A 27,243-nucleotide genomic window follows, 5' to 3' on the forward strand; every position below is an offset into this window, starting at 1 on the left:
AGTAACCTGGTAATGGTTTAACTTAAATTGACTGGACTATATTTGAAGTCCTTATTTTGGTTTAGCATAAATGTTTGTCAGTCTTTTTATTACACACCTGGGAATGCCCAGCAGACACACTGAGAGTCCTAATTCTCTACTGCTGTTTTGTAGAGTCTCATCCACCTACAGAAAAATCATCTCAAAGTAGGAGGTAGTTCTTGTGACTACTTCTCAGTCACCTAAATTAGAGATGAATGGTTGGGAGAGAAGTGGGAAATCAGGTTCTGCATCTTCAGTTTAAAAGTGTTAACTAGCCTAAGATTGCTTAGATTATTTGTAATTGTTATGGTATTAGAAGCCCTATCAGCTGACTCTTGCTCCTTTCTTGTCAACATACTTCATTACACATTCTTCCTGAGTGTCTTCCAATCAATCTTCAGGTTTAATAACCATAAGCCAGAAATTAGGCTGACAGTGGATGTTGATTCCAACATCCTTGGTCACTGGAATATGTCTTTCTTGCTGTTAAAGAGTAATTGAATTGAAAGCCTCTGGGAACGATTAGAACCTGGAGCAGACGGCTTACTGTCCTGAAACCCATGCTGCCAGGAGGGGGAACCTGCTGCACATCCTTGAGAGAAATCCAGAAACACATGAAGCCATAGCAGCCAAAAGTCAAAGGTGTTGGTCATGAGGCACGCATTTTTTCTTTTGCTTTGATGCCACTTCAGACGAGTTACAGACTTCTAGATGAGAACAGAAAGATGTTCACATAGCTATCTATCATATTTAAAAAAAAAAAAAAAAAAGTCAATACTCAAGGCAAGGGGAAGATTAGTGAAGGGAGTATTAAGCCTATCTAAAACCTTGCAAATTACATAAGTTACATGTTGGAGAGTGAGCAAGAAGGTTGCTTCTGCTTTGTGCCATCCTCCTGTCAGAGGTTGCTGATACACCTATATTTGAGTAAAGCTCTCTTAACTTTATGGTTTGATGATCATTGCCCAAAGATTTTAGAAACTTGTTTCAAAAATCCTGCATTTAAACAATACCTCTGAGAGTCTTTAGGCCCACGTGGCTTTGAAGAGGCGCGTTTTTGGGTTTCCCCCCCCCGCCTTGTTACGTTATAGGGAACCAATGACACTAAAACACAGGGACACAACCTTGCACCGTTTCTGTGTGACAGCAGCAGGCCACCGCAGCACCGGGAACTGCGGAGCGCCCTGCACGGGCCCTGTGACCCTACGATTCCCGCTATACTGAGGATGCACAGCACTCAGCTTCGCCAGGTCGCCGTGGAAACCCAGAGCCCTGGAAATCCAGCCGGCCCTCAGAGAGCGAACACTCCCCCAGCTGGGGCCGCAGCGAGCATTAATACTGTCGCTGTTGCTGTCACCACACGCAAGTGTCCCTGAACAAGCCCCACAGACGGAGCTGAGCACCTGATGTGTGGACAGCGGGGAAGGGACCAGCGCCCCGCCCGGCGGGCTCGCCCCGCAGCCGCAGATCCGCGGCCGGGCCATCCCCGCACCGCCCCCCAGCGCCGCCGGGAACATCCCAGTCACCGCCTACATTGCCCGGCAGCCCGCGGCCCGCGGGAAGTGGCGTCCGGCCGCATCCGGGAGCGCGGGTCCGCCGGAGCGTGTTCCCTGCGCGGTGTGGCGCTTGCGGTGGGTCGCGGCCGGGCGGGGAGCGGGAGCTCGGGAGGCGGGGGCCGCGGCCGCCCGTGTGGCACAAACTGAGGCGCTTCTCTCCCCGCAGGTGCGGCCATGGCGGACTCCACGCAGAACGGGCCCATGCCAGGCGGGGCCGGCGGCGGAGCCGTGGTAAGGAGCTCCCGGGCCCGGGGGGCCCGGGCCGGCCGCGGTGCTGCTCTGACGGATGGGGGGTCCTGCTTCAATGACAGCGAGGCACAGCTCGCCCTGGTGCGGGCAGGGCTGAGCGGCTCTCGTTTCCGATTGAAAGCCTGCTGTTCGTGTGCCGCTGCTCTTGAAAATGGCTGAATTGAAAGTGATTCCGTGTGGTAGCATAGGGAAAATCATCACAAGAATTCACAGGAATCATCGAGTCCAACGTGTCCTACATAGGACACCGCAGAAGTCACGCCATGTGCCTGAGAGCATTGTCCAGACGCTTGAGCTTTGCCAGGCTTGGTGCTGTGACCACTGCCCTGGGGAGCCTGTTCCAGTGCCCAGCCACCCTCTGGGTGAAAAACCTTTTTCCGTAAATCTAATCTAGCCTTGACACAGCTTCATGCCATTTCTGTAGTTGTTTTGTGCGAGTAAGGTACAAAATTATATTATGAAACTGCTTATAGGTTTCTGGTCATTTCTATAGAGATGAAGGAATATAGAGGAAAAGAGGAATCTTCAAAAGCTGGTCCAAATTTGGAAAAAAATATGAACTGTTTCAGATGGAAGGAGGTTATTGTTTTGACTCTGATGCACACATAGCCAAAAGCATTCTGTGTTTCATTAGAGCCTTTCTGGCACTTTGGTTATATCAAGACTGAGGAGGGCTGTGGTTAGGGAGAGCTAAACAACAACAGTGGTGCAGGATTACTGTGAAAAGTTTTCTACTTTTTCAAACAATCAAACGATGCCATTTTCCTTGTAAGGTAGTTATGCTAACTTTAACTGACCCTATATTTTTCCCCCTCACTAAGAATTGTGGAGATTTAGCCCCAGGTGTGTGCAGTGTATTCCAAAAGAAACCTTGAAGGAAAAGTTAGTAAGGTCTAGAGATCCTACATGATAACATTTGTGAAGCTGACTGTTTAGTGAGGTGTGTTTGGATAGAAAAACTATTTTTCTAGAAGTTCTTACCACTATATTTGTGTTTGATTGTAATTTACAAAGGAGCCTCTTGGTTTTGAGGAAGCTGACCTATTTTTGATCTGGCTAGTAACATCATATGAGCCAAGTATTACAGAAAAAAAAACCCCACAACTTTCTGCTTCAAGCTTAATTTCAAACTTATATTTGAGGTTGGAGAAAGACTTGCAATTTAATAGGGTTGGGAAGAAGTTCATTGTATGCAACTATTAAGATACCAACTTCTGTTTGGGCTGGTCTTTTTTTTTTTCTTTTTTTTTTTTTTTCCAATATAGCAATTTCTGATGGCTAACAAGTTGGATACAGCAATGTGGATTTCCCGCTTGTTCACGGTTTACTGCTCAGCTTTATTTGTGCTGCCTCTACTAGGGTATGTACTGTAATATTGTAAAATAGCATTAGATTAGATTCTAGATTTCCTTTGCATAGAATTGTTTTTTCATGTAAGGTAAATTGCTGTTATTTAGCTTGCTTGGGTACTTTTTGTCAGAATAGCTTACAGATTTTAGATTGGTTTAAAACACTTGTAGATCTGTTTGGAAAATGTATTGAACAAATATAAAGTAGTGGTAAATGCATGTTTTTGTGTGTAAATGGAGTATTATATTGAGTTGTCTTAGGCACCTGCAGTAAAGTCAGTGTTAAACAGTACCTGAGTTATTTTTTGGCAATAGTGCTTTAGTACAATAATAGAAATAAATCAGGTATTGTTCAGTTATGATGCAATTCTCGAGGGTAGCAGACTTCTGAGCTTGGTTCACATGGTAACATCTCCTCTGATGATTTGCAGGTTGCATGAAGCAGCAAGCTTTTATCAGCGTGCCTTGCTGGCAAATGCTCTTACCAGTGCCCTCCGACTACACCAAAGGCTACCGCACTTCCAGCTTAGCAGGGTGTTTCTGGCCCAGGCCTTGCTGGAGGACAGCTGCCATTACCTGTTGTACTCCCTTATCTTTGTGAATTCCTACCCTGTTACAAGTATCCTTTTCTTGTGTCATCCTGGTAATGTTTTTAAATATATTAAAAACATCGTTCTTGTCATCACCTTTGCCATGATTTGAAAAACTAGTTTGAACTAGTTAGATGTTTGCTATTTATAGAACATACTCTGTGTAAAATATGAGAGGCTTACGTTGATTGATCCATATTCAGTTTAATCAGCTCTATAATTAGTGCACTGCATTCTCTGGCTACTTAGATTTTTTTTTTTTCAGGCTTAAGTTTGATGGATTTTATAACCAGCCTCCAGTGATATTTGGAGAAGTTGGTAATTTTCATTTATTGCCAGTACAGGGTTTATACATGTCTTCTCACTGTAGCAGACATTCATCATGTAGAGAGAGAATTATTCAGTAGTAACTTTCTCAGGTAAGTTGTTATCAAACCGATAAAGTCTGCAAAATACGCTCCTGTGGATTGTCAAAAGTGACACGTCAGAGCTGACATTACTTTATGCCACAATATGTATGCTTAATGTCCTATCTTGAAATCCTTCTGGCAGAGAAATGTCTAAATTCTTGCTCTGTAAAATCGGAATGGCTGACAACTGCATGTTCTTTGGTAAAGAAATTAATTTTGTAGCATCTTTTAACAAAAAATATGACTACATGCATTTAAGTGGTTTTGAGTAGTAAGCTCATGTGCCTTCTGTGCAGAGAGAACACATTTCAGTAGATGTGCACTGGTGTCTAATGTTATACTTTTACATACTTGCAGACACCCATATTTTGAAGTAAATAAAAACACATAGCAAAGAGGTGTAAGAAGCAAAAAGAAGAGCTATAAATACAGGTCTTAGACTTACACATATCTTCATCCAGTATAGGTTATTCCAGCCAAACTTTTGCAAAGAGCTATCAAGCTATGACTGGTGTAGTATAACATCATGGAGAAATGAAGCACTTGCACAGCCTGTAATTTTCCTTATGTCTTGCTTCAGTGAGTATTTTTCCAGTTCTGCTGTTCTCTTTGCTTCATGCTGCCACATACACAAAGAAGGTTCTTGATGTAAGTATGATATGTATATGTTACAATTAATACAGTTGGTATTCTTGGGGTTTATAAACAGGTTTAAGTTGCAGCTCTGGTTTGGTTTTCTTTGGCTGCACTAGAGGAATTAGAGTATGTGGTATGGAATCTCAGCACAGAATTTGAGAAGACTTCTTTGGGTTGGTTGTTTTTTGTGGGTTTTTTTTTCCCTGCTGTGGGATATGTTGGAGTTGACACTATTTTTCTTCAAATGCTTTTCTCTGAAGGAAACAAAATCTGTGGAACAGTAAAGCTGAAACTTAAGAAGTGTCTTTTCTGAGCTAAACCATAGCCTGTGAATTTTATTGTTCCATTTCAGTAGTAAAGTAACAAAGTACAGGATGAGACTAGCAAGCAAAATACTTGTCAGTTGGACTTGCTGCTTAGTGCACTGCCTTGTGCATCTTAACGTATCTCCAGGCTTTGGTGTTCCTAACTGGGCTGTCTTGCTGTCGTGGGCATTTCCTTCTGGTGGACTGAACAAGGCTCGTGGCTGTCTCTGTGCGGTTGAACCTAAAATGAGGGAATTGCAACATCTGATGCTTTTAGTTGAACTCTGTAGATTATGGAGTTCCAAGCCTGCAGTAGTTTTCCTTAGGATATTAATCTCAAAACTGATGAAGTCTTAAAATGTTGAAATGGGTGGTAAATAGCATTTGTTTGTGTTTTGTTTTCTGTGTGCTAATGAAGACAGGTGTAACTTTTATGTTTTCTGTAAACAATTATTTTCTTCTTTAAAGGCACGAAGTTCAAATAGTTTGCCCTTTTTGAGAAATCTCCTAGAGAAACTGAATGCTAATCAACAGAATATTCTAAAATTCATTGCTTGCAATGAAATTTTCCTGATGCCCGCTACAGTTTTTATGCTCTTCAGGTAGGAATTATGATTAATATTTAAATAATTAGAAACTTGCTGCACAAGACTGTTTTTTGCAAATGAGTTCTCTGTAGATCATTCCGTTTGTCTGGTTCTCGCTGACCAAGGCTTGAATTTAAAATAAAGTTTAAGTGATTCTTAGGCTTCATAAGTTGGTGCACCCTGACATCAAAAGGCATTCGCTATGATGTAACTGAGCACCAAAAAACCTTCCCTTTCATAGCGTGGGTGATAAGTCACATGGCAGTTTTTCAGGCTTGAAACTAATTCGCCTACATTTCTATCAGTACATTGTTCAGTAAGTTTAATTTTGGTTATTTTAGGAGAATACTAAGATCTTCAGCTTCACTGAAAATGAAGTCATATTTTTGACAATTTGATTCCTGAAATTTAAATGGTAATGTTTCATTATGCAAAAAGTGAGCATAAGCACACAAGCAGGAGTAGGTTGCATTCTCTCCTATGCTGCTTCTGAGAAGTGATCCTTCTGGGGTTTTTTAATTCCATTTTATTTTGCCTGCTGTGCAGCCTGTTGAATCACTTTAGGGATCTTGAACATGTTGGAATCCTACTGAAGTTGTATAGGCATAATGACCTGCCAGTCACAGAAGTTTGGGTCATTGCCTTTTAATATTTGGACGGGGAATGCAGCCTTTCTTCTATACAAGTTAGAGCATAGTGGGGACATTTGTCTTGAGTGTTCTCATAAGCCATAGAAGGGAGGCTTTACCTTCTTGGATAGGATGCATAAGTTGTCTTTGTCTTTTGATATATTAGCTAAACATTTCAATGCTTCAGCCCTCAAGGATTGCATTTCATCAGAGATCACTTACCAGCTGACAGATAGGCTCTATCCAGTATCTGAAACTTTCAGGTGTTTTGAACTTAGGATAGTTTGTTTTTTTTTTCTTTTGCCTCTCTGTGAAGAATTTATTATGTGAAATGTTGCTACTTGATATGCCATCTGGTAGATACCGAAGCTTGTAAAAGGTCATATTCCAAACTTAAAAATAATTTGATTGTTAAATGCAGCTATTGCGAGATTTTGTTCTTTAAACGTTGTAGCGTATTACATTGTTTATCAATACTGCACAGGTTTCAAGATTTCCTCTTTCTTCCCTTCTGTAACTCATTTTCATTTCATTTTCACTTTTCACATATTTTTCTTCTGGGTAAAGATGCTGCTAATACTTGAAGGAGTTCTACTTACTGGAACTTACCATCATGTTTAAATTCAAACATAATTTTTAAATAATGTGTTATTTCAAGTGGCTTCAGTCGCTAAAACCTAGGGCTTTTCTGTGCTTTGTTGTGTATGGTTTGTGTGCTCTGTTTCCATTATTTCACAGCACAGCCGTGTCAAACAGCAGTTTTGTGAAACACCAAAGCCCAATTTCACTGTAACTGAAATAACTGGGTATTAGCTTGGCATTAAAGTCTCATTATACATCTGTAATTGTCTGCAGTGTGTTCTGAGAAGTTTTGAAAAAGATGCTAGAAATATGGTCCAGATGTTTCAAAGTGCTGCAATTAGATTGAGCAGGGTCACTGTAACTGGACTACTTACGTCAGACAGTTTCTGGGCTTGACCAACAAGTGTTTTCTTGCTTTGGAACACGTCCACCATCATTCCTGTGATTCTTTGCATATAAAAACACTTCATAAATATAAAATCAATACAAGAACAGCATTTCTGTAACTGTTTCATTGAGCAGTTTTATTCTGTAATGTTTCTGCATTTTTAAGTGTATAGTTAGGTATTTTTTCTTGTCAGATCTAGATGTTCTGAACCGATGTAACCCAAATCTAGCTTTTTTTTGAGCGCAAGTAGTTTGCTTGTTTTTCTTAGAAAAATTCCTTGTTTTGGTGTTTTGTTTGGTTTTTTTGTCACTTAATAAGCTCTACTGAACTATTCTTTTTCAGTGGACAAGGGAGTCTGCTCCAGCCATTCATTTACTATAGATTTCTTACATTACGCTACTCTTCTCGGCGAAACCCGTACTGTCGGTAAGTACTAAATTGATTTTGGAAGTTAGTGTTTAACTGCATGGTGCTTAGGTACTCAGAAACTTTTCATTCTAAAATGAATGCAGAACTCGTAATACTACATCTGCAAATGGCAACTTTAGAATGTGAAATACACCTAATACACTAAATAAAACCCTGGCTGGTTAAAGGTTAGATTTATTTGATATAAGTGATCAGAAATGTACCACCATTCTTGAATAGGAGCTTTCAGAACATGCTTTTTTAGTTAAAACTACACTTTGGGAGAAGAAGGTCTTCCTTATCAGAGAGATATCCTTAGTTTTAGATTCTAGGTGCATCTGAGGCTAAGCCCAAATATGAATAGGCACTCAAAAACTTGTGTAATATTGAAAAAGAAATCCTGTGGATGATCTTAAACATGTTCATTACCTTTTTTAAATTCATAAATAAGGCTAATTGTATTTGAAATAGAACCTTACTGATTTTGAAAGTTGGTCAAGCCAATATTACTGCTTCAGACTTTGAAATCATGAATATTCCAATGAGCAGGTGAGTGCTTTCTCAGAAGTTTTCTTACGACCATTGCGTAGCATAAGATTTTGTGAACAAACTTTCCAGTCTACTCGATCAGAAAATGGCTTGCTAGAGTGCAAGAAAGTGGCTTTGGCAGCCATGTTATGCAAAGACAGGTGTGAGAACCATAAGCTTAAGTGTATTTTCTATTCCCTATTTTGGCAAGAAATCAATTGTTCCATCCTACTACATACCTTTATTTTTGACAACAGCAACAACATCTATGAAGTTGCTTTACTACTTCAGTATCTAAAAATAATTTAAGCTGTGCAATACTAAAATTGACTAGTGCAGTAGAACTAGTTTATCCAAAATGTTCTGCTGGCATTTTTGTAGTTTTAAGGGAAAGTGGTGATGAGGATTTTGTTTCTCATGTTTGTCTCCTAAGAGTTGCTTCTGCAGTGCACTACAGAAGGGTTCTTGCATATTGCCAAGAGGTAGCGCAAACACAATAGCTTCCTACCTCCTTACACTGTTTGTGATAAAGCATTATTTTTTTTTTCTCTTCTTTATAGTGGTTCTGTAGCCTTTATAGTATTTTTCTTTTCTTTGGTTTTTTTTTTGCTTGAAGGTAGAGTTTTTCTGCTGTCTCTAGTTCAGTAACTTCCAGCTGAAGATGGATATAAAATTAGTTAAAATGTTAATGTTTAAAAGTCAAGAATTCTGAAGCTCTTGGAAGGAGCACTGAGTTTGTCTAAAGAATTTAACTTAAAATGTGTATGTGAGTGTGATATTGAGAAAAGAAGTGAATGAAAAAGATATATATTTAATACTTCTGATAAATGCTGTAGGATTTTAAAACTGTCTTTAAATCTGATTTTTCAGGATTCTCTTCACCGAGCTCAGGATCGTTGTTGAACACTTAATAACGAAGCCTTCGTGCCCTGTTTTTGTAAGAAGACTATGCCTCAGTGGCATTTCCTTTATAAGCAGATTGGCACCAACTGTTGCATAGCCAAATTCAGGCACTCGTGTTTTGTGAACATTATGAGCAGCTGGCACTTCTGCTGATGATTGGAAATTCCTGGTTTTACACTGATCTCACTCCAGGCTGTATAAAAATACATATATGCTTTTCTTGGAGATATATGAAATTTAGCATATCAAAAACAAACAATAGAAACTTAAATTAACCGTGCTGTATTGTTAATTGATGAGAAAAGTAGCTACATCCTACCTAAAATGTGCCCCATCATACAAATTTGTTGTTTTGTTTTGTTTATTTAAATCAAGGATTGTTTGAGATTGATTGAAACTTATAATAAGAGATCTGTGCTCAGTAGGTTTATGTTAGTTGGAACTATAGTTAATTTAGGGTGTCTCCAGTGGATAGCAGTTGATACGCATACCTATGCAGTACACTTGGACAGTATTCTTCTGCTTACTAAATGTATCTGTTAGAACTGTTTTGTCCAGTTTACTCAGTGTAGAAATACAGCCCACTTTGAAGTTAACACAAGGGATTAAACTCTATCAAGCTAACAGAGATAACACTCCTTTCTGAAGGAGAGGCTATTTTTATTAATAATACTTAAAAATAACTCTCCCATGTTTCTACCTTGTGACATGATCTTACATTACACTGTTGGAAGAAATACCAAGACTGATCACAGAAAATGCTGTGCAGTTTTCTTGTCATAACGAGTTGTTTTACCAAGCCAAACTGCTGACCTGTAGGATTTTCAGACAAAGATGCAATGCTTAAACTTTTAACCATGTCTCAAATGAACTAATCAATGTTATTGAAGTAACTTTTGCAAAGTCAGTGCAGATTTGTTCTTGTGTCCACACAAATATGAGACTGCAGTAATTCAAGCATGTTAGCTTTTTAGAAAATTAATCTGTAGGTAGCTCTGTATAAATTGTTATTCCAGTTTCTGAGGCCCTCATTGTGATAGGAAATTTGCATAAAGAATCACACCTGTTTAGGCAGCTTCTGAAACAAATGGGTGTAGTATTTCTTGGCATAAATCCATCTGATGACTGATCTGAAGCCAGTGTCATGGCTACAAAAGTGAATATTAAATTAAGTGCATAAATTAATTACACTGATAATGCATTTACCCAGCAGCTGAAGGATAGGTCATGGAAAAATAATGCGATCTCTCTGAACACAACTTTTTTCCAGAAACTCAAGGCAAAATATTAGCTGAATTTTCTGTAGTTAATGCTAGTATTCTAATTGCATAAAGAGCTCTCATTGGCCTTTTGTAAACTTCTGTAGCACTGAACTTAACTATTCTTCCATGGTCAGAGAAACTTTATGAGAAAATCTTTCAAAAATAGTCTTGAAGCAAAGTATTTTCCTGTAACTATTGAGTTATCTTGTTTGTGATATGGATATCATTCCAACATTCCAGTTGTATTAGTTTTTAGATCAGAGCCATGTATTTATAAACTTATTTCATTTTTTTGCTCAACCTCTTGGTACTGATGAACTAGTTGGTAATTGAATATGATATTCTTTGACTACTTGTCTTGCTCTCTGAACATGATTAGCTATTTATAGAATACTTGCACACTGCAGAAGCAACTGCATGCAGTTAATGCTCTACAGCTGCTAAAGACTTGCAATGAGATTGATTATATGTGTATATCCTGTAATTTGAGGATTTTATAAAAACAAAAATTTCTACTACAATAAAAAGAGTGTTAAATGTAACTTGCTAGGCTCTTCAGGCTCATTTTCTCTCTTTAACACAACTTATTGATGCTTGAACTTGGAAGTTGAGCAGAATGCTGTCCTGTGTGTATGCGTACATGTTCTTATATTCCCACTGCTGCTTCTGAATTGGGATATATAATGCCTTGTGCATTTCTAAATTATTTGATAGGGAATTTTTGCCTTCTAAAGTGCAAAAATTTATGGCCCTTTCCTTCAAAATCTGACCCAAGAATAAGCACTACAACAATAATATCTAATCAGAGAAAAAAACCTAGACCTACTTATTACTGTTTCAGGTCTTCAGCATGATTCTAGACCGTCTGTCATGTTGTATGATGTGTTTTTTGAATGGTAACATCAGGTTCTCTTCAGCTGTTTGCACCACTGCAATTTAAAAATGAATTCGGTCATCTAAGTTGATCCCTCATACTGGGAGTGGAAGGCAAATAAATCTGTAATTACTGTAAGCAAAACAAGATGTTACTTCTGAGAAAATTTTTGTGGTCTACTGTTATGGGTGCATTCTACTGTTCCTTAATTGTATGATGTTACAAAATTAGAGATGAGTCTGAACTGGATCCAATGTAATGTAGCTCTAACTGAAGGATGCTAAGTAGAGATCCAACCCAATGAATGCAGGAGGAGGATTAAAAGGACTAAGTGAATGACAATGCTGTGAGTAAAGAGTTGGAAGACAGTGCTATGAAGTAGAATTTAGATGTGGATACTAAATTTATCTCTTTCTATTAAGTCTTGAAAATGGACCAAGAGGAGGGAATTTCATAAAAGGGATTTGATTTGGTTTGGCCAGTAGCATACTCTTGGCTTTGCTTGACAAATTAGCAGCTTGTGGCCTGGTAAAACTTATTTCTCTGATGTGCTGAGAAAACATGGAACAATGTTGTAATAATAATGTTCAAGTCAATAAACAGGGCAACTGACCTGTGCTCTGCATCAACTTTGATTTTTACTGGAGCCTTTCAGCTGCCTAAGTGATAACACTGAGTTTCCTCAATGCTGGCAAAAACATTCTATCCTTGAGCCTGCTTCCTCACCGCAGTTTGTGACTGTTTCTATTCTAATGATTAAATTAAATGTAAAATGCTTGTTGTATCCTGATAGTTTGAGTTTGTTTTTTTTGGTGATGAGAGCTCTATGTTCATGCTGCTATGCTGTCAACAGCTAGCTGTGATGCAGAGGCTGTGACAGAAGTCTGTGATTGTAGAGAAATTTTGGAACTGACCATAAAGTGCCTGCCAATCCCAAAATGAAGCAGAAGAGTTTTTGTATTACTGAAAGGTTTCCTACCTAATGTGATAACTGTTTCCACTGGTATAAATCACACTGCTCATTGCTTTTTGTCGTCTTAGCTTTCATAAGTTAAGTGCTGTACCAACCCCTTGCTCTGTGCAAGCTTTTCTGAAGAAGTGGTGCTCCAGTTTAACACTTGTCTGTTTTCATCTGTAGATAAAGTATCAGGAGCCATTGGGTCTGTTTGAATAGCTAGTGCTGGTTAGGATTTCTTACACGTGAAGTAACTCACCAAAATACATCCATCCTCTCCTTTATTATATGTATATTGTCATTTCCGTGCTGTCAGTTTTATGTTTTGCTCCCTTCTTTGGTGGGTGTTTAAGTGGAGCAATATTTGTTAATGTTTTAAGGATTTAAATAAAAATTATTATAATTATGAGCCACTGTTTCTTCCAACAGTTTTTGAGCTGCTAACTATGTATGTGATAGTACTGTCCAAACAAATAACGTAGCAAATTATGATGTACAGTCTGTGTCTGACCCTTTTATTGTTAGGCACCTGTATTGCAACATCTGCTGTACAGGTGCCATGTTTATTAAGGAAGTTCTTACCCATTTTATAGACAGGAATGGAGACATGGAAGGAAAGAGCACTTGCCTGAGTGGATGTAAAATTTCTGGCAGAGCAGGAAATAGAAAATAAGAGTTGGACAAGTGCCCAGATTAAACTGATTTGTTTCTACTCTACATATGACTTGTTAGTCCTGCTCCTAAAATTATTGTAACTGTGGTCTTAAAAACTTCAAAAAGTACTGTATCTTACAGTGCTCAGATAAAAAGTGCTGTACCTTACAGTGCTCAGAATAAGGGTTTAGAAGGCATTGTGCTAGAACAACATGTTCTTTTAAAGTGGTGTCAAAAAAAAATTGATCTTCACGTACAATGCTAGGTGTGGCCCTTGTATCATCATCTCTGACAAAAAAAATTGCAAGAGTAAGATCCCAAGCATTTAACATGCTAGATGGTATTGGGTATGCTAATCTGTTTTAATTGTCAATAATTTTTAATTGCTGTGGTACACCTATTTGTGGTTATATATAGACTGAAATTGGTTAGTGTATCTTTGTATTGTAACTTCAATAGTGCTATAATTTTCTTAAAGTCACAGGAACAGTCAGACCTTGTTCTTTTAAATCACCTTTTAAGGACAGAACCATAAGCAATTCTTTATTTCAAATATGGAAATACATCAGTATGGATAATGCAATAGAATTTAATCTTGAATGTGGATTCAAAAATCTTTCTCATAAAATCCCAGCATTCCTTTTTAACTTCTCTGCAGAAGCTAGCTCTGTGGTAATGGCAGATGTTGTGCAGGTAGGGGACTTTCATTGCTTAATTCTGTGCCATCCAGATGGTATAAACTTTTAAAATTAATTGAAAAATTCATCTTTTACTTGTATTCAAGGACTGAGGCACAAAATGGTAATGTAAGGGCTCAGAGGGGAAATATAGTTCTCCTGCATATTTGAGAAAATGTGAAGCCCTTTCAAGAAAATGTAATAAACATAATAATCGCAGGCTGCTGACACTAAAGAAAAAGCTCCTCATTCGCTCTTTCTTTTATGCAGCGATTTACTGGTCCCTACTGATTTTCAAATTGGATCACTGCAGTAAATTATCCATACCAGTACCTGTGAAAGAAAGCATTGGGATCCATATTTGTTCAGTGCTGTGCTTAAATCAGCAAGAATGACAAATTTGATGGTATGAAATTAGGAAATACCAAGGGCTTCTCTCAGTGAATGAGCAAGTATCTCCATTTGTAATTTATTGTGACCCTTTTTCACTGTATGTGCTTTGTATGTCAAATATTTATTTTGAAACAAATTAAATAGTTTTCTGTACTGATACCTATTGTTTTGTCGATGTTCTTGAAATCAAATGGTGTATTTTTTTCTGGATTTTAAATGTTACCAGTGTGTGTTGCAAAACAGCACTTACTTAAGTTCAAATCTCTTGAGTGAGTTTGAGTTACTGACCAACAGCTTTGTGTTAAGTGTTCTAGGTGCATATTGGGCATTGTTTTTTTGTGTATGTGTTTAGAATAGTGCAGAATACAGTGAGCTACTGCAGCACCTCATTTACTAGAGAAGCAGGAAGATTGAGGTGTATATCAAAACAAAAAGAGCTGATCCCTGCCTTTAATTCATTGGAAGTTTTATATCTGGAATAGGTAATATCAAGTCCTGTGGAAAAAATCTACCTATGTGCCCAGTTTACTGCCATATTTTCAGTGCAGGTGTTAGCAGAGAAAATTGTACACCTGTGTTTTGGCAAAAGTTCCGTCCTTTTAATTTTAAGACAGGTTACTTTGAGACTATGATTACATCCTACTACCTAAGTAGGTGCCACTACTGAACTGAGAATGAGTTGTAGTAACTGCTGAATTACTTGGAATTTTGTCCGAATAATAATAATTTACTAAACTAGAAACTACTAAGCAAAATTGTGAACCAGTGTTTTTAATAATGTGACCTTATGTTACTCTCTTCTTGTGGGCTAGGCTTAGCTCGTTGGTGATGGCACAGTTAATAAGTGACTTCTGTTCAACCCAAGTGCCAACCAGATGGGCTTTATCCTACCACATCAGGCTACCACCATACAACTGGGGTTTTGTGAAAACAGTAGTGTGGATTGTATTTTGAGGAGCCACAAAAAAACTTTGTTCTTACTTTGAGTTCATCTTTATCACAGCTTCCATGCATCTCACCATGAAAACATGCTTGTGAGGTGAGTGTTGTTACAGTCCAGACTCCTGTCTGGTGTGAGGAAACTGCTTTCCAGGAACAAGTGCAGATCATGGTATTTTCATTTGTTATATGTGTCCCTATGAATATTCACTCATGTTCCTTTGCCAGTGTTAAAGGCATGTTAGATGAAGATGGATCAATTCAGGTATTTCACAGGAAAACTAAGCTGAAAATCAGAAATTGTAAAGGGTGCAGGACTAGGTTATCTGTAGGACTTAAAGCAATATCAAGTATAGTTTTCATGAAGGTAGAAATGCAATAGCAAAAGAAAGTAAAAGAATGGGGAGAAAAATAATGAGAACACAGAAAATCATAGAATATACTGAACTGGAAAGGACCAGTCAGGATCAGCAAGTCCAGCTCCTGGCCCTACACAGGACACTCCAAGAGACACCAGTTCTGTGATACAAAGATGTCTAGAAATCCTACTGGGTGCTCTGTTGCTTTCACAAACCCCATTTCACCATTCATGGTTTCATGCCATCAGTATCCTCTGGATAGTTCTTGAATTTTCAAGCTGTAAATTATGTATAGTTTATTCTCCATTAAAATACTGTTGAAATAGCCACACTGGACAGGAGCTGAAAGTCTAATCTTGTTTTACTTAAAATGGAAAACAGCTGCAGTGGAATTGTGTTCTTCTCTATTATGCTTGAAAGTTCTGCAATGAAAAAGCAAAGAAAGAAATAATCCAGTGTTCTTGGCTTTTTTTTTTTTTTTTTTTCTTTTCTCTTTCCATGTTGCTTTGCTGTATTTTTTTCATGGCAATCTGGGGGAAGACCTTGTATGTGCAACTCGTGAGGCTTTGTCCTGATGTGTGTTTGCTTAGAACATGATATTTGTAACTTAGTATTTTTTTTAATATTTTTTAATTTTTTTTAATCTAGAAAATCTCACCAAACAAGTATCTCCATACTACAATCCCTTTCAACAACTTCAGTTAGATTCTGACAAAAGCACAACAAAAATAATTGTGAATCCTTTCAGTGATAAAGTTTAAATCAAAGCCATGAATGAAAAGCTTTTGTAATGGTACATGGAAATCTGAGGTTGACTTTCTGACATTTCATATGTCTAGTGGCATTTTCAACTGTGTAAGTATAATACGGAGGAATATTGAAACCTTAGAAAACTACAGCAACAAGCATCAAGTTCAGCGTGCATGTGTTTTAGCATCCAATGGCTCTATTCATATTTCTAATTATTTCAAATTTTTTACCATCACTCTGGGGCAGAGGCAAGACATTCAGTTGCATTAATATGGATGTATTGTGAATGGATCATGTGTATATATAGTTGGAGCAGTTGATAAATTACTAAATAAGATGTAATACTTTGAGGGGTTTTTTCCCCTTTTTGGAAATGGTAATACACTTCACACTTCATGATGAAACAGCCTCTTCCTGTCCTCTGGCAGCCTTCTCTCTTTGCAGAGTGTTACACATTTGTAAGGGAAATAGTTGTTAAAGAAGATTCCTGCACTGCACAGGTGTTTCTAATATAATGCCTTTGTGCACTTCAAAAGTACTAATTGAGCTTATTTCACATTCTTGTAATTCTTGGTTTTTTTTCTTACGAGCAAAAGAATCAAGCTACATTTGAGCTGGTCCTTGCTTGATTCATGTGAGAAATTATAGGACTAGTGGAGTAGCAAGAGACTGGAGCTGATGATGCAAGAAGCTTTCTCCAGTCCTGTGTTCTTATACATGTCTGTATATTACAGTAGAGTTGTTTCAGTACTTTACGGATTATGTACCTAGTATTGTTTTTAAGAATTTTAAGCTAGCTTTCTTGCTTTTGGATGAAGGTAAGTGCTGCTAACCTTAAGAGTCCTTTTTCCTTACTCAGAGGCTGGGAATTTTATTTGATTTATGATTTGACCATATGAAATGAAATTGAATTCTCTCTCCATGTGCTAATTTTATTCCAAACCACTGACCTCTAGTGGCTGATTTGCAACTATGAAGCTAAAAATTCTAGTAATGTAATGTGCTTCTGCCGAGTCTGTTTGCTACAGGAAAGTAATTTTCCATTTAAATTTCTCAGGAGAATAATGCCTTTTCATGATTTATTGTCCTTTGGCAGTCAAAGCTGCTGCTGCTTGTTGAGGACTGCTGCCCCCAGTTTAAAAAATGCAGATGACTGCTGATGTTCAGGTGAATGAACTGCGTGTGAATAACTGAAAACACTTACCCATGTGCTGGAAATGAAAATATTTACTTTTAGTTTATGTAGATCTTTGACCCAGTGACCATGAAATAGCTTTACAGACTGGCATGACTCAGAGTGGTGTTATGCAAGCTTCTGAAGATTCACCATTCCATGCTTTGGAAGAGTCATTCCTCTTGTGTACCTGCCCACCATGAAATACTGTATTATTTTCTGTGAATGTAAATGATTCTCCTGAACATCTTAAAGGCAGTTTGGGGTCACTGGACCCTTCATTTATTCACATTTTTTTTGTACTATTGGTATGTAGCTGCTTTGTGTTAACTGTATATGTGTAGGATCATAAAAGGTACAAAAATCAAAAGTTCTTCCCCCCTCACTATGGTGTATGAGAGACCTATAAGGCAGGATATGATGGGAATCCTGAAGAATAATTTAAACTATATTAATATAGTCAATACCATCAGCTCTTCTGGTAGATCTGGGGACATTGCAAGTTTCCATCCACTGTATGAACTTGGAATATTTAATGAGTTTGATTGGCTTAATATTACTTCACTTTTCATACAAAGAACCCTAAAATCCCTACTTTCTTATTAGCCTTTACATATCACATATTTCTTTCTAGATAGTTCTACTGGAGAGTTTCATCATGATGCACTATTGTAGCTTGAGTAATACAGTCAGTTACTGAGTTATTTTAAATAAACAGGAAAGAGGAAAAAAAGTTTTCAAAGGCCTGCATTTCAATCCAGTCACCTTTCTTTCTTGATCTACAAGCAGTTCTATGTAAACTTTTCAAGTGTCTCCATAAAACAGGTTCTAAATCTTAAAAGGTTGTAAACATAGTTCCTGTTCTTCCTGAAGACCTGGTAAGGCAACCTTATAATTTTTGTAGGCAAGGTAATATGCTGAATAAAAAAGGGTTCTAGAGTTTTTGCAAAAGGAGGCCTGAGGAAATGACTGACATGGTAGCATGTCTCCCCCCTCTTATGAGCAACATACCAAGATCTTCACACAATTGGTCTCCTAGACAGAGGTTCAGATGGCACAAAAGCCCATGTAGAAGCATGGTATGTAGAAATAATATTTTTTATCAGTTTAGCATTCAGCTACTTGAATGTGAATGAAATTTTACCTATTTAAATTTTTTTTTTACTAGCTTGATTTTAGGAAATACAGGCTTAAAGTAGCCAATTTGGATGTCCTGAAATACCATATAATTTAGGATGTTTCTCTGTTGATTGCTAGTGATTGATAACTAACGGTTGAGATGCTTATAAATAAGGCTGATATTTTTTTTTCTTAGGATGCTGCAGCTGCATGCCAGGAGTCTTGGTAATTCATTATCCATTGCTTTATGTACTTGGCTATCCCATGCAGAATAAGCTGTTATTGATGCTCTTTTACCCGCTCTTTGTCTCCATCAGTTTTCAGTGTTTGTCAATATAAAGGGTCATGCACAGCAGCTGATTTTGTGAATCCTGGTTGACCACCACATTGTTAGTATCTATTAATCTGTCTAGCATATTCCAGTTTTATTATTTTCCTTCCAGTTTCATATTTTCAATGCCAAAACCAGAGAAAACGAATTCAGTTAATCAGATGGATAAAAGAATGTGAAATAGTTAGTGGTTCGAGTTGGTTTTAGAGAGGAAACAATAAACCTAAACTTAGTATCTCTTCTAGAGTATAGCAGCAACTCTTCAGGTACAAATGTTTCAAGAATTCCTATATGCTTTCAAACATCTTTACACAGGGGAAAAAAACAGGGAACTCTTAACTTCTTTGTTTTGTTTTTTACTGTTAGGCTCTTGCCAAAATAATAAGCAGCCAGCAAAACATACATCAGCTGCATGTTAGACTCCAACTGAAATTGGTGAAATGACCTCACCTGTGCTACTTTACAACTTACAGTCAATTTAGTATTTAACTTCAGTGCTGTACATCTGGTGCTTAATGATACAGCATCTGCTGCAATACTCCTGATTCATTTGGTATGGCTGCAGTTGTACTACTGGGAAGACGAGTGTTAATTATTCTGTGGAAGTATTTTACTTCAATCTGCCTCCCCTGGGCTTCAAGGAAAACTTGTTTTGGCAATGCTGCTCACTAGGTAGCTGGTAAAGATGTGCCAGCAAACTTTGTTTTAAAATCTAATTATGTATGTTAAAGACAGGCACCATAATAACTCTCCTCAATGATCAAATGCTTTGTGGATTATCAGGTACATTAATTATCCAAATTCCCTGTAAAGCTAACTTCTGGTGAGCTCCCTTGTTCCTCCCAGTGTGCAAAGGAAGACAAGGAAGCTTGAGACATTTTCTCAGTCATGTAAACAAGTATCAAAGCTATACTGGAAAAAAAAAAAACAACTTTTGTAAAGAAGAGCAATACAGTGCCAGTGGGACTGATTACAGGCATGGTCCTGAGCCAGGCTCTAGGCGAGTATGGCAGGAGGAGTCACAGCTGGGTACGGGCAGCCCTTACAACCCTGGAGCACAGGATCAGCCACATGGCACTCTCCTTGAAGGAAGACATCATTTAAAATCTTATTTTATCAGCACTGATGTGGGAAGCGCATTTTAGGGGATGGCTTAGGCTAGTGGAGCCTAATTTCTATATTTTCGTATAGAAATAATGCAAACAGATTTAGAATACATGCTTTAACGTTATCTATTTCCAGGGAAAGGCACTGAAGCTCGTGAAGGGTCTGGACCACAAGTGTTGTGGGGTGTTTTTGAAGGAGCTGGGGAGAAAAGGAGGCTCAGGGGAGACCTTATCATTCCCTACAACTGCCTGAAAGGAGGTTTTAGCCAGGTGGGGGTCGGCCTCTTCTCCCAGGTAATGAGCGACAGGACGAGAAGACAGTCAAGCTGTGCCAGGGGAAGCTTAGATTTGACATCAGGAAGAATTTCTTCATAGAAAGAAAGGGTCATTAGACATTAGAATGGGCGGTCCAGACAGGTGGTGGAGCCACCGTCCCTGGAGGTGCTCAAGAAAAGACTGGCTGTGGCTCATAGTGCCATGGTCTAATCGACAAGGTGGTGTTCGGTCATAGGTTGAACTCGATGATCTCGGAGGTCTTTTCAACCTAATTATTTCTGTGACCCTATTAAAAAATTCTCTAATGTGTTTTCACATGTGCTAAGAAACTTAACGCACGTACGTTTGTTACACGTACCCGTATGTATTAATCTGCTGCTAACAGAGCAGGTGCTGCAGCCGGGGCCGGGCCCTCCGCCGGGGCCGGGCCCTCCGCCGGGGCCGGGCCCTCCGCCGGGGCCGGGCCCTCCGCCGGGGCCGGGGCCGGGCCCTCCGCCGGGCCGGGCCGGGCCCTCCGCCGGGGCCGGGCCCTCCGCCGGGGCCGGGCCCTCCGCCGGGGCCGGGCCCTCCGCCGGGGCCGGGCCCTCCGCCGGGGCCGGGCCCTCCGCCGGGGCCGGGCCCTCCGCCGGGGCCGGGCCCTCCGCCGGGGCCGGGCCCTCCGCCCGGGGCGGGCCCTCCGCCGGGGCCGGGCCCTCCGCCGGGGCCGGGCCGCTCCCTAGCGCCAGCCCTGGGCGAAGCCGCCCCGCTCCTCGGGCCAGGCGCGGCGGCGGCGCAGGCGCGGCGGGCGGGGCGGGTGAGTCAGCGGCGGCCCGGCGGTGCCCCCGCACATCCGGGTGCCGCGGCGCCGCCCACCGCCGGCCTCCGGCCACCGCCGCCGCCCGGGGCCAGCGGGGCTCCGCCGCAGCCGCGCCGGCCTCCGCCGATGCGAGTCGCCGCCCGCCCGCCGGCCGCTGCCGAGCGGCCGCCGCCATGATGCCGGCCCTGGCCGCCCAGCGGCGGGGCTGCCGTGGCCTCTACCGCCTGTACCTACGGTGCCAGGCGGCGCCGCGGCCCCGCGCCTGCCACGGTGAGTCCTGCGGGGCCCGGGCCGCCGCACCGCGCCGGCCGCGGCTCGTAAGGAGCTGGGACGGAGCTCCGCGTTTGCCTGGGACACGGCGAGTGCCGGCGCTCGCAGGCGGTGGTGGCAGCCGGGGTCCCTCCCGAGGCGGGAGCGCCGGCTGCTTTCTGAGGGTCGGCTGTAAAAAGAAGGAAAACGTGCAAGTGTTTTGTGAGCGCAGTGCGGGGCCGGGGTGTCCTCGGGCGGGCTCTGCCAGCCCCGCCTGACGTAAAGCAGGCGCGTCATGCCCATGCCGGGCCCGAAGTTTGCAGTAATTGCATAAAACGTAGCGCGGTTTTACAGGGCTTGTGTTGGATTGAGGAGCGAGCTTTTCCTTTAGGCCACAGTTCTCATAGAATTTGAATTCTGAGCAGTTTTTCCCCTTTTCGTGTAGTCACGGTTAAGTTGCAGCAAATGCTCTTTAACGGCTTCTTGTATGTGCATGAATTAGGAGGGAAAATGCCCTCTAAATTAACTTTCCCTCTAGATTAAGTTTCCCCTTTTCAACTGTTCCAGTATCCCCAAAGCTTAGGAAACAACACTGCTCATCTGCTGCCACGTATTTATCGTGTTTTATAAATTAGTGACTAGTGAGTTCAGTGAGCTGTGTTGAGTTCGGTATTAAGGGCTTTTGTCACATTGCGACAGCTGTCAGTAAGAGCTGTTCTCTTTTGGGGAAATTTTTCCTTCAGTAAAGTTCAGGTCGGTACATGTAGACATGCAAGTGTGCAGAAGGCTAAAGAAAAAAGGAAAGCTGTTGAGTCTTCTACGAATGGACAGTTCTGTAAAATATTATCTTTTTTTTGGTGAGAGCTGTATTATTCATAGTTAAGTGATCATATTTTGTATGACTTTATTTATTGGCAACTCTTAATTATTTTAAAAAATGTATTTTTTTTTAGTGAGTGCTTTCCAAAGCAGCCAGTTTCCCTGCTGCATTTCTGGTTGGAGGTGTTATTTACCCTCTCTACAAAAGTGTTGTGGTCCCTAAAAGAAACTGATTGCTAATACAGGTTGGTCTGTACTGCAACTCTGCTTTTGGTTAATCTTTTGAAACAGAAGATTGCCTACCCAGGGTGGTTTCTCAATGGACTTTTTGCATATTTATCTTGCAATTTGTCTGTTGTGAATGCTGCAAAATTTAAGATGCTTCACTATAAAATGTTTTTTACAATGTGTGCTTTTCTACATGATTTATGTAGCAACTGTATAATTTACACATAGTTCAGTTTTTCTTCATTGGTAAGCTGCGATTTGTACGGTGTGCACAGAGTGAAATGCAGTGGCAACACTGGCTAATAGTTTTGTAGTGGTCTGTATTTGTTTTTTTATCAATATATGGTTTTTAAAGACTTGGAGGCAGTATGACTAGAATGAGAATTGAATTGATGAATTAGGAACGAATTAATGTATCAGAAAGTCTGTCTTGTCAGATGGCTTTGGTTTTGTTTTGTTTTTTTTAACCCTGAAGATCATCCAGAGGTCTCTGGGGAAAATGCATATTGGAGTGTGGGAAAATTCCCCTAATATTGGAATGAAATTTAAAAGTGGGTTTTAAAGGGAGGTAGTGAAAGCATGCTATGTAGTCTCATTTTGTAGTTCATAAATACGGGTAAAATAAGCACGAGTCAGTACTTACAAGCTAACTTTCCATAACTTATGCTGTCAGAGCAGGACTGCTTTCCCTTCTTTTTCCTTCCAAAATGGCTGCCTGAAACAGCTTTTTTTTCTTCCACTTGCTAGGATGGCAAGTTTCAATGAAAAGTGGGAACCTAAACTATATTCTACCGTGTAATCGCCTGCCTGTGCAGTTGGTGAGTCAAGTGAGAGTTTATACCTCCAATGGTCAGAAGAAAGATCTTGGATCAGAAGATAAAAATGGATCAGCCCGTGGAGAAACCCTGCAAAAAACTGAAACAGGTAGTACTAAGCTACAATAAAGAGTATTTCTAAAAATGTAAAAGCTTAATATATTTACTGATATTTTTTTGGTTTTTTTTCCCAATTGTATGATATTACAATTACAAAACTCTTGGTATTTTTGGTTGTGGGCATTTATATAGCAAATTCAAATGCATAAGCAGGGAGGAATGCTGAAATTTATTTCTTTGTCATTCTGATATTTTAAAGGTTTAAGTTTAGAGTAATCAAATTTAAAGTGGTGATGGAAAAAATGTGGATTCTGAAAGTGATTAAGTAGTTTAAGGCATAAGAAATAGAATGTATTACTCATCTTTCAAACTTTACTTGTTTATTTGGTTTTTTTTGGTAGCATTTCTGGTGTGTTGTGTCAAAGGAATTAATGATAAAGACTGAATGAGTGCCACTACTAAGCATTGTGGCATCTCAAAGCCAGGCTATAAATGACCAGTAAAGAAGGTTGAGCTGTTTCATCTGCTGGAGCTTTCTAATCTGACAGTTGTTAGAACTGCAGCATTCACATTACACATTTGATACAGTGTGCGTAACCTGACCCTTCCTGCTGTTAGATTGTCAATCTTGTGCTTGTTAGGTGCTTGTGAAATTCAGAACCGTCTTGTCCTTGCTCCATTGTAACATCCTCTGATTTTGGTGCTTATTAACTGTGGGACTGCACAGATACAGGCTCAGAAGACTGTGCTTAAGCGATAACAGATGCTTTTCAAAATGAAAGCTCTCTTTCTTTGTGCTTTTGTCTACAATGGAGTGGTCTTCTAAGAAAATTTCCTTTTTCTGGTCAGGATAGCAGATATTAGTTCCTTCTTTAGTAATTTATAAATTCCTGGGGCTTGCAACAGTCTTTAAAAATGAGTAACTGTAGCCATCTAAGAGGATTACATTCTGATATTTGGAAGTACAAAAGTGACTCTTAAACATTGTTCAGTCTTGAAAGCTACCATATCAACATCTACTTGTCTGAAAAACAGTGAGTGGGAATGAAAATATTCTGTATCCTTTTTCCTCAGTGATGCACTGTAATTATGTGTTGACTCTAAGGTGAGGTAGTAAACTTTGAAAGGGTGCTTGATGTACATAGATCTTTGTTCATGGATATAATCATGGTATTTTTGTCTTCAGCCATCCCATACCCCCTGAAGTCTTGTGACTCAATCTTTTGTTAAATAGTGTTTGTGATATTTCTTTTGATGACATAAATAGTTGTACATTTTGAAAGGAAGCTGCTACTCAGTGTTTGCGAAGCACTCTTAGCAGAAGTTTTTTATCATGAATATTAATAGATCAGCTGCTTAGCATTTTAAACCAGGTAAGAAAAGAAAGGAACAACAGAGGGATTTTGTTTATTTTGTTTCTTTTGTTTTCAAGTGAAAGGGATGACTGTTTAAGGAATGCTAGTTATGGTGCAACCTTAATTGCTGTGTAGTAAGGTCAGCTTCATAAATTTATAAGTGTTATTTTTCCAAGAAAGTATCTTTGAATTGGCTGTAGTTCTCAGTTGCTTTTAGGGCATTAACTAACTGCCTGTTTGAAACATAGTTATGTAGTTCAAACTTCAGGAGAATCTGATCTTTAAGTATTTATGTACCTTGTTAGGCTAGGAGTACCTCATTATGTAACACTAACCTGCTAAAATAAAATCTTTTTTTTTTTTTAATATATCACTTCCAATAAAATAATTCTTAATTTTGTGAGTGATTACGAATGTGTGGCAAACCTCCGAAGTTATAGAGTGGTAGGGCACAAAAGAGTGGGTATGTTGGTTTGACATGTTAGAACCATAAGGTTTTTATTCTGAAGGTTATGTATGAGAGAAGAATGCAACGTGTGTTTGAATTTTCAAGTAGTACTTCCGTTTTCTAAGCAGAAATCTCACTAAAATTACTGGAATTTATAGTTTTTCAAATATTAAGATTCATTTTACTATTGTAAATTATATTTTGTGCTGTTTTTTTTAATAGAACCATATCCTCAAGTTTGAAAATCAGCTAAAAGAATTTGGTTTTGTTCCAGCTCGAGATTGTTACATGAGTTGTGGATTTTAGTTTTAATATTCTGTGTTTTAAGGGGCAAACGTTTTGTAAATGAAGAAGCTTCCATCCCTTAAAATTGAATCCCAGCTTGGGAGCTTTGAAACACTCTGATACATAGCAGCCATAAGCCATTTAGAATTAATTATATTTAAAGATTTGCATAAAACTTGTCCCTAAAATTATTATTTTTTTTTTTTGTTTCTGTCTCTTGAGAGTTTTAAAGGTTAGAAATCTGGTAAATATATTTTCTAATTGTCTGGGTGCAATGCAATATTAAGATCTCTTCCAAGGTTATGTCAGTCAAACTCTTTACTAAAAAGAAAATTAGGTACTTCCATATTTACAATGAATTTTAATTTTATTTTACAGGACAAGATACAACCAATGCAGGCCAAAAGCAGTCTTCAGCTAAACAGCCAATCCAAGTAAAAGGTAAGGAAATACTTAGTGTATTGGAACTTACTGCTGTTTGCTAGTAGTCAAAAGAAAAAAAATGAAGTGTAAGGAAACTCTGGCTTCTCTTCAATTGTGTGAGCAAGTATGTGAATAGCATTTTAGAAACACATTTGTGTGCCAGCTTTGTTTGGTACTGTTTGTTTTAAGACTATTCCTAAAAAATCAAACATGGCAGTATTCCTTCTAATTACTCACTCTTCTGTGCTTGTTTAATTTTCCTTTAAGCTTCAAAATTCATCAGGAAAAGACTGATTTGTTTTTTCAAATGTTGTTGCAGATTGTCCTCCTTGTGTGTTTTTAGGCACATCCATTCCCCTCTCAGACATAATATGGCTAAGCTGAATACTTGATCTTCCCTCTTCCTTGTTCTAAGTCTTCCTCTGTTCTTTCTTATTACTGAGTTAATCTAATCAGTGTTGCTTCTAAATATATTTTGATGACATGAACTGTTCAATCTGAGTTCTGTAAAATTGTGTGTAGTCATGTGGGCTTGACACTGGCTGGACACCAGGTGCCCATTCAAGCTGGTCTATCACTCCTCCTCTTAGTTGGATAAGGTAGAAAAAAATCTAATGAAAGGCTTCTGAGTTAAGGACAGGGAGAGCTCACTCACTGATTACTGTCATGGGCAAAACAGATTGGACTTGGGGAAAATCAGTTATTTTATTGCCAGTCAAATCAGACTACAGTACTGAGAAATAGAAACTAAATCTTAAAACACCTTCTTCTAATCCTTCACTTCTTCCCAGGTTTAATCTCCTGCTTTTCTCTACCTTCTCATCCCTAGTGGAGCAAGTGGACGTCCATTTCTTTAGATTTATTATCTCTTAGTGTATGTGTGGAGGGAGAAAATGCAAGGTAGATAGGAAAAAATTCTGTGAAATAATTGTGAAAGTATGTAAAAGTTTTCCCTCCCTTAATTAAAGATGTGCAAGGGGAAATGTTTATGTTAAGGATTTTGTTAGTGTCTAGAAAGTGGAATTCTAATCTTAAAATGCTGCTCTGACTTAGAAACGTACTAATCCAAGTATTACTAAGTACTGCAAAGACAGTAGCATTTTCCAAGGCTTACTAGTCTTAAAAAAAATGTGCTTTTTAAAGCGTTTTAATTTTTTTTTTACTTCAAATTTACTACAGTTTTATACAGTTACTTGAACTAGGAATAGGATTGTTGAGATACTGTACAATATGCACATATAATTACATAATACATATATAATTATGTTATTATGCATAATGCATAATTACATTAACATATATAATAACAGTACAATATATATAGTGTACAATATATGATTTATTTTAGTGAAATGTACCTGTATTGTGAAAGATGAATTAGTAAGTGTTTGATAAATCCATAAATTATTTTTTAGTAAGGTTAATATGATTTGGGTGTATATTTGTTTTAAATAAATGATGGGAAGTGTTCTTGATGAAAAATTATCAACCTGTTCTAACCGTAGTAAACGGTGTACTGTTTTTGGGAAGTATATGAAGTTTTTTTCATCACCTTCACTTAGGAGCTTTGTGGGATGAATATGATTGTTCAGAGACTTAAAAAATTGTTCCAAGTTCAAAGTGGATGAAAGAAATCAGATTATTATGATAAATATTGATACCTGTGCTGTTAGTGTGTCATGGAGAGACAAGCAATGTATTTTGCTATTAAACTTCAAAACACAGAAATAAGACAGTGTAGAACTCTGGGAAAAA

General features: G+C 38.9%; 2 protein-coding genes across 3 annotated transcripts in view; both read left to right on the forward strand.

The window, feature by feature from the left end:
• The first annotated feature begins 1,571 nt into the window (after positions 1-1,571).
• Positions 1,572-14,113, forward strand: TMEM33 (transmembrane protein 33). The gene is made up of 8 exons (XM_005517751.3): positions 1,572-1,652; positions 1,744-1,808; positions 3,092-3,186; positions 3,607-3,794; positions 4,756-4,823; positions 5,585-5,718; positions 7,645-7,728; positions 9,109-14,113. Exons 2-8 carry the CDS (start codon positions 1,752-1,754, stop codon positions 9,236-9,238), a joined length of 756 nt encoding a protein of 251 aa, XP_005517808.1. The 5' UTR covers positions 1,572-1,652; positions 1,744-1,751; the 3' UTR covers positions 9,239-14,113.
• Positions 14,114-20,979: 6,866 nt separating this feature from the next.
• Positions 20,980-27,243, forward strand: part of SLC30A9 (solute carrier family 30 member 9) — a 32,082-nt gene continuing 25,818 nt past the window's right edge. The window contains exons 1-3 of one of the 2 annotated variants that reach the window (XM_014258721.2): positions 20,980-21,076; positions 22,850-23,026; positions 25,444-25,506. In XM_014258721.2, the coding sequence (XP_014114196.2) occupies positions 20,980-21,076; positions 22,850-23,026; positions 25,444-25,506 (337 nt within the window). Of the gene's footprint in view, positions 21,077-22,029; positions 22,120-22,849; positions 23,027-25,443; positions 25,507-27,243 lie in introns of those variants that run through there. The other variant, XM_088056343.1, reaches the window with a different exon arrangement.

The sequence above is a fragment of the Pseudopodoces humilis genome, chromosome 6 (genome assembly GCF_049639895.1).
Source record: "Pseudopodoces humilis isolate 2021_Gansu_Grassland_sample_001 chromosome 6, ASM4963989v1, whole genome shotgun sequence".
Taxonomy (NCBI): Eukaryota; Metazoa; Chordata; class Aves; order Passeriformes; family Paridae; genus Pseudopodoces; species Pseudopodoces humilis.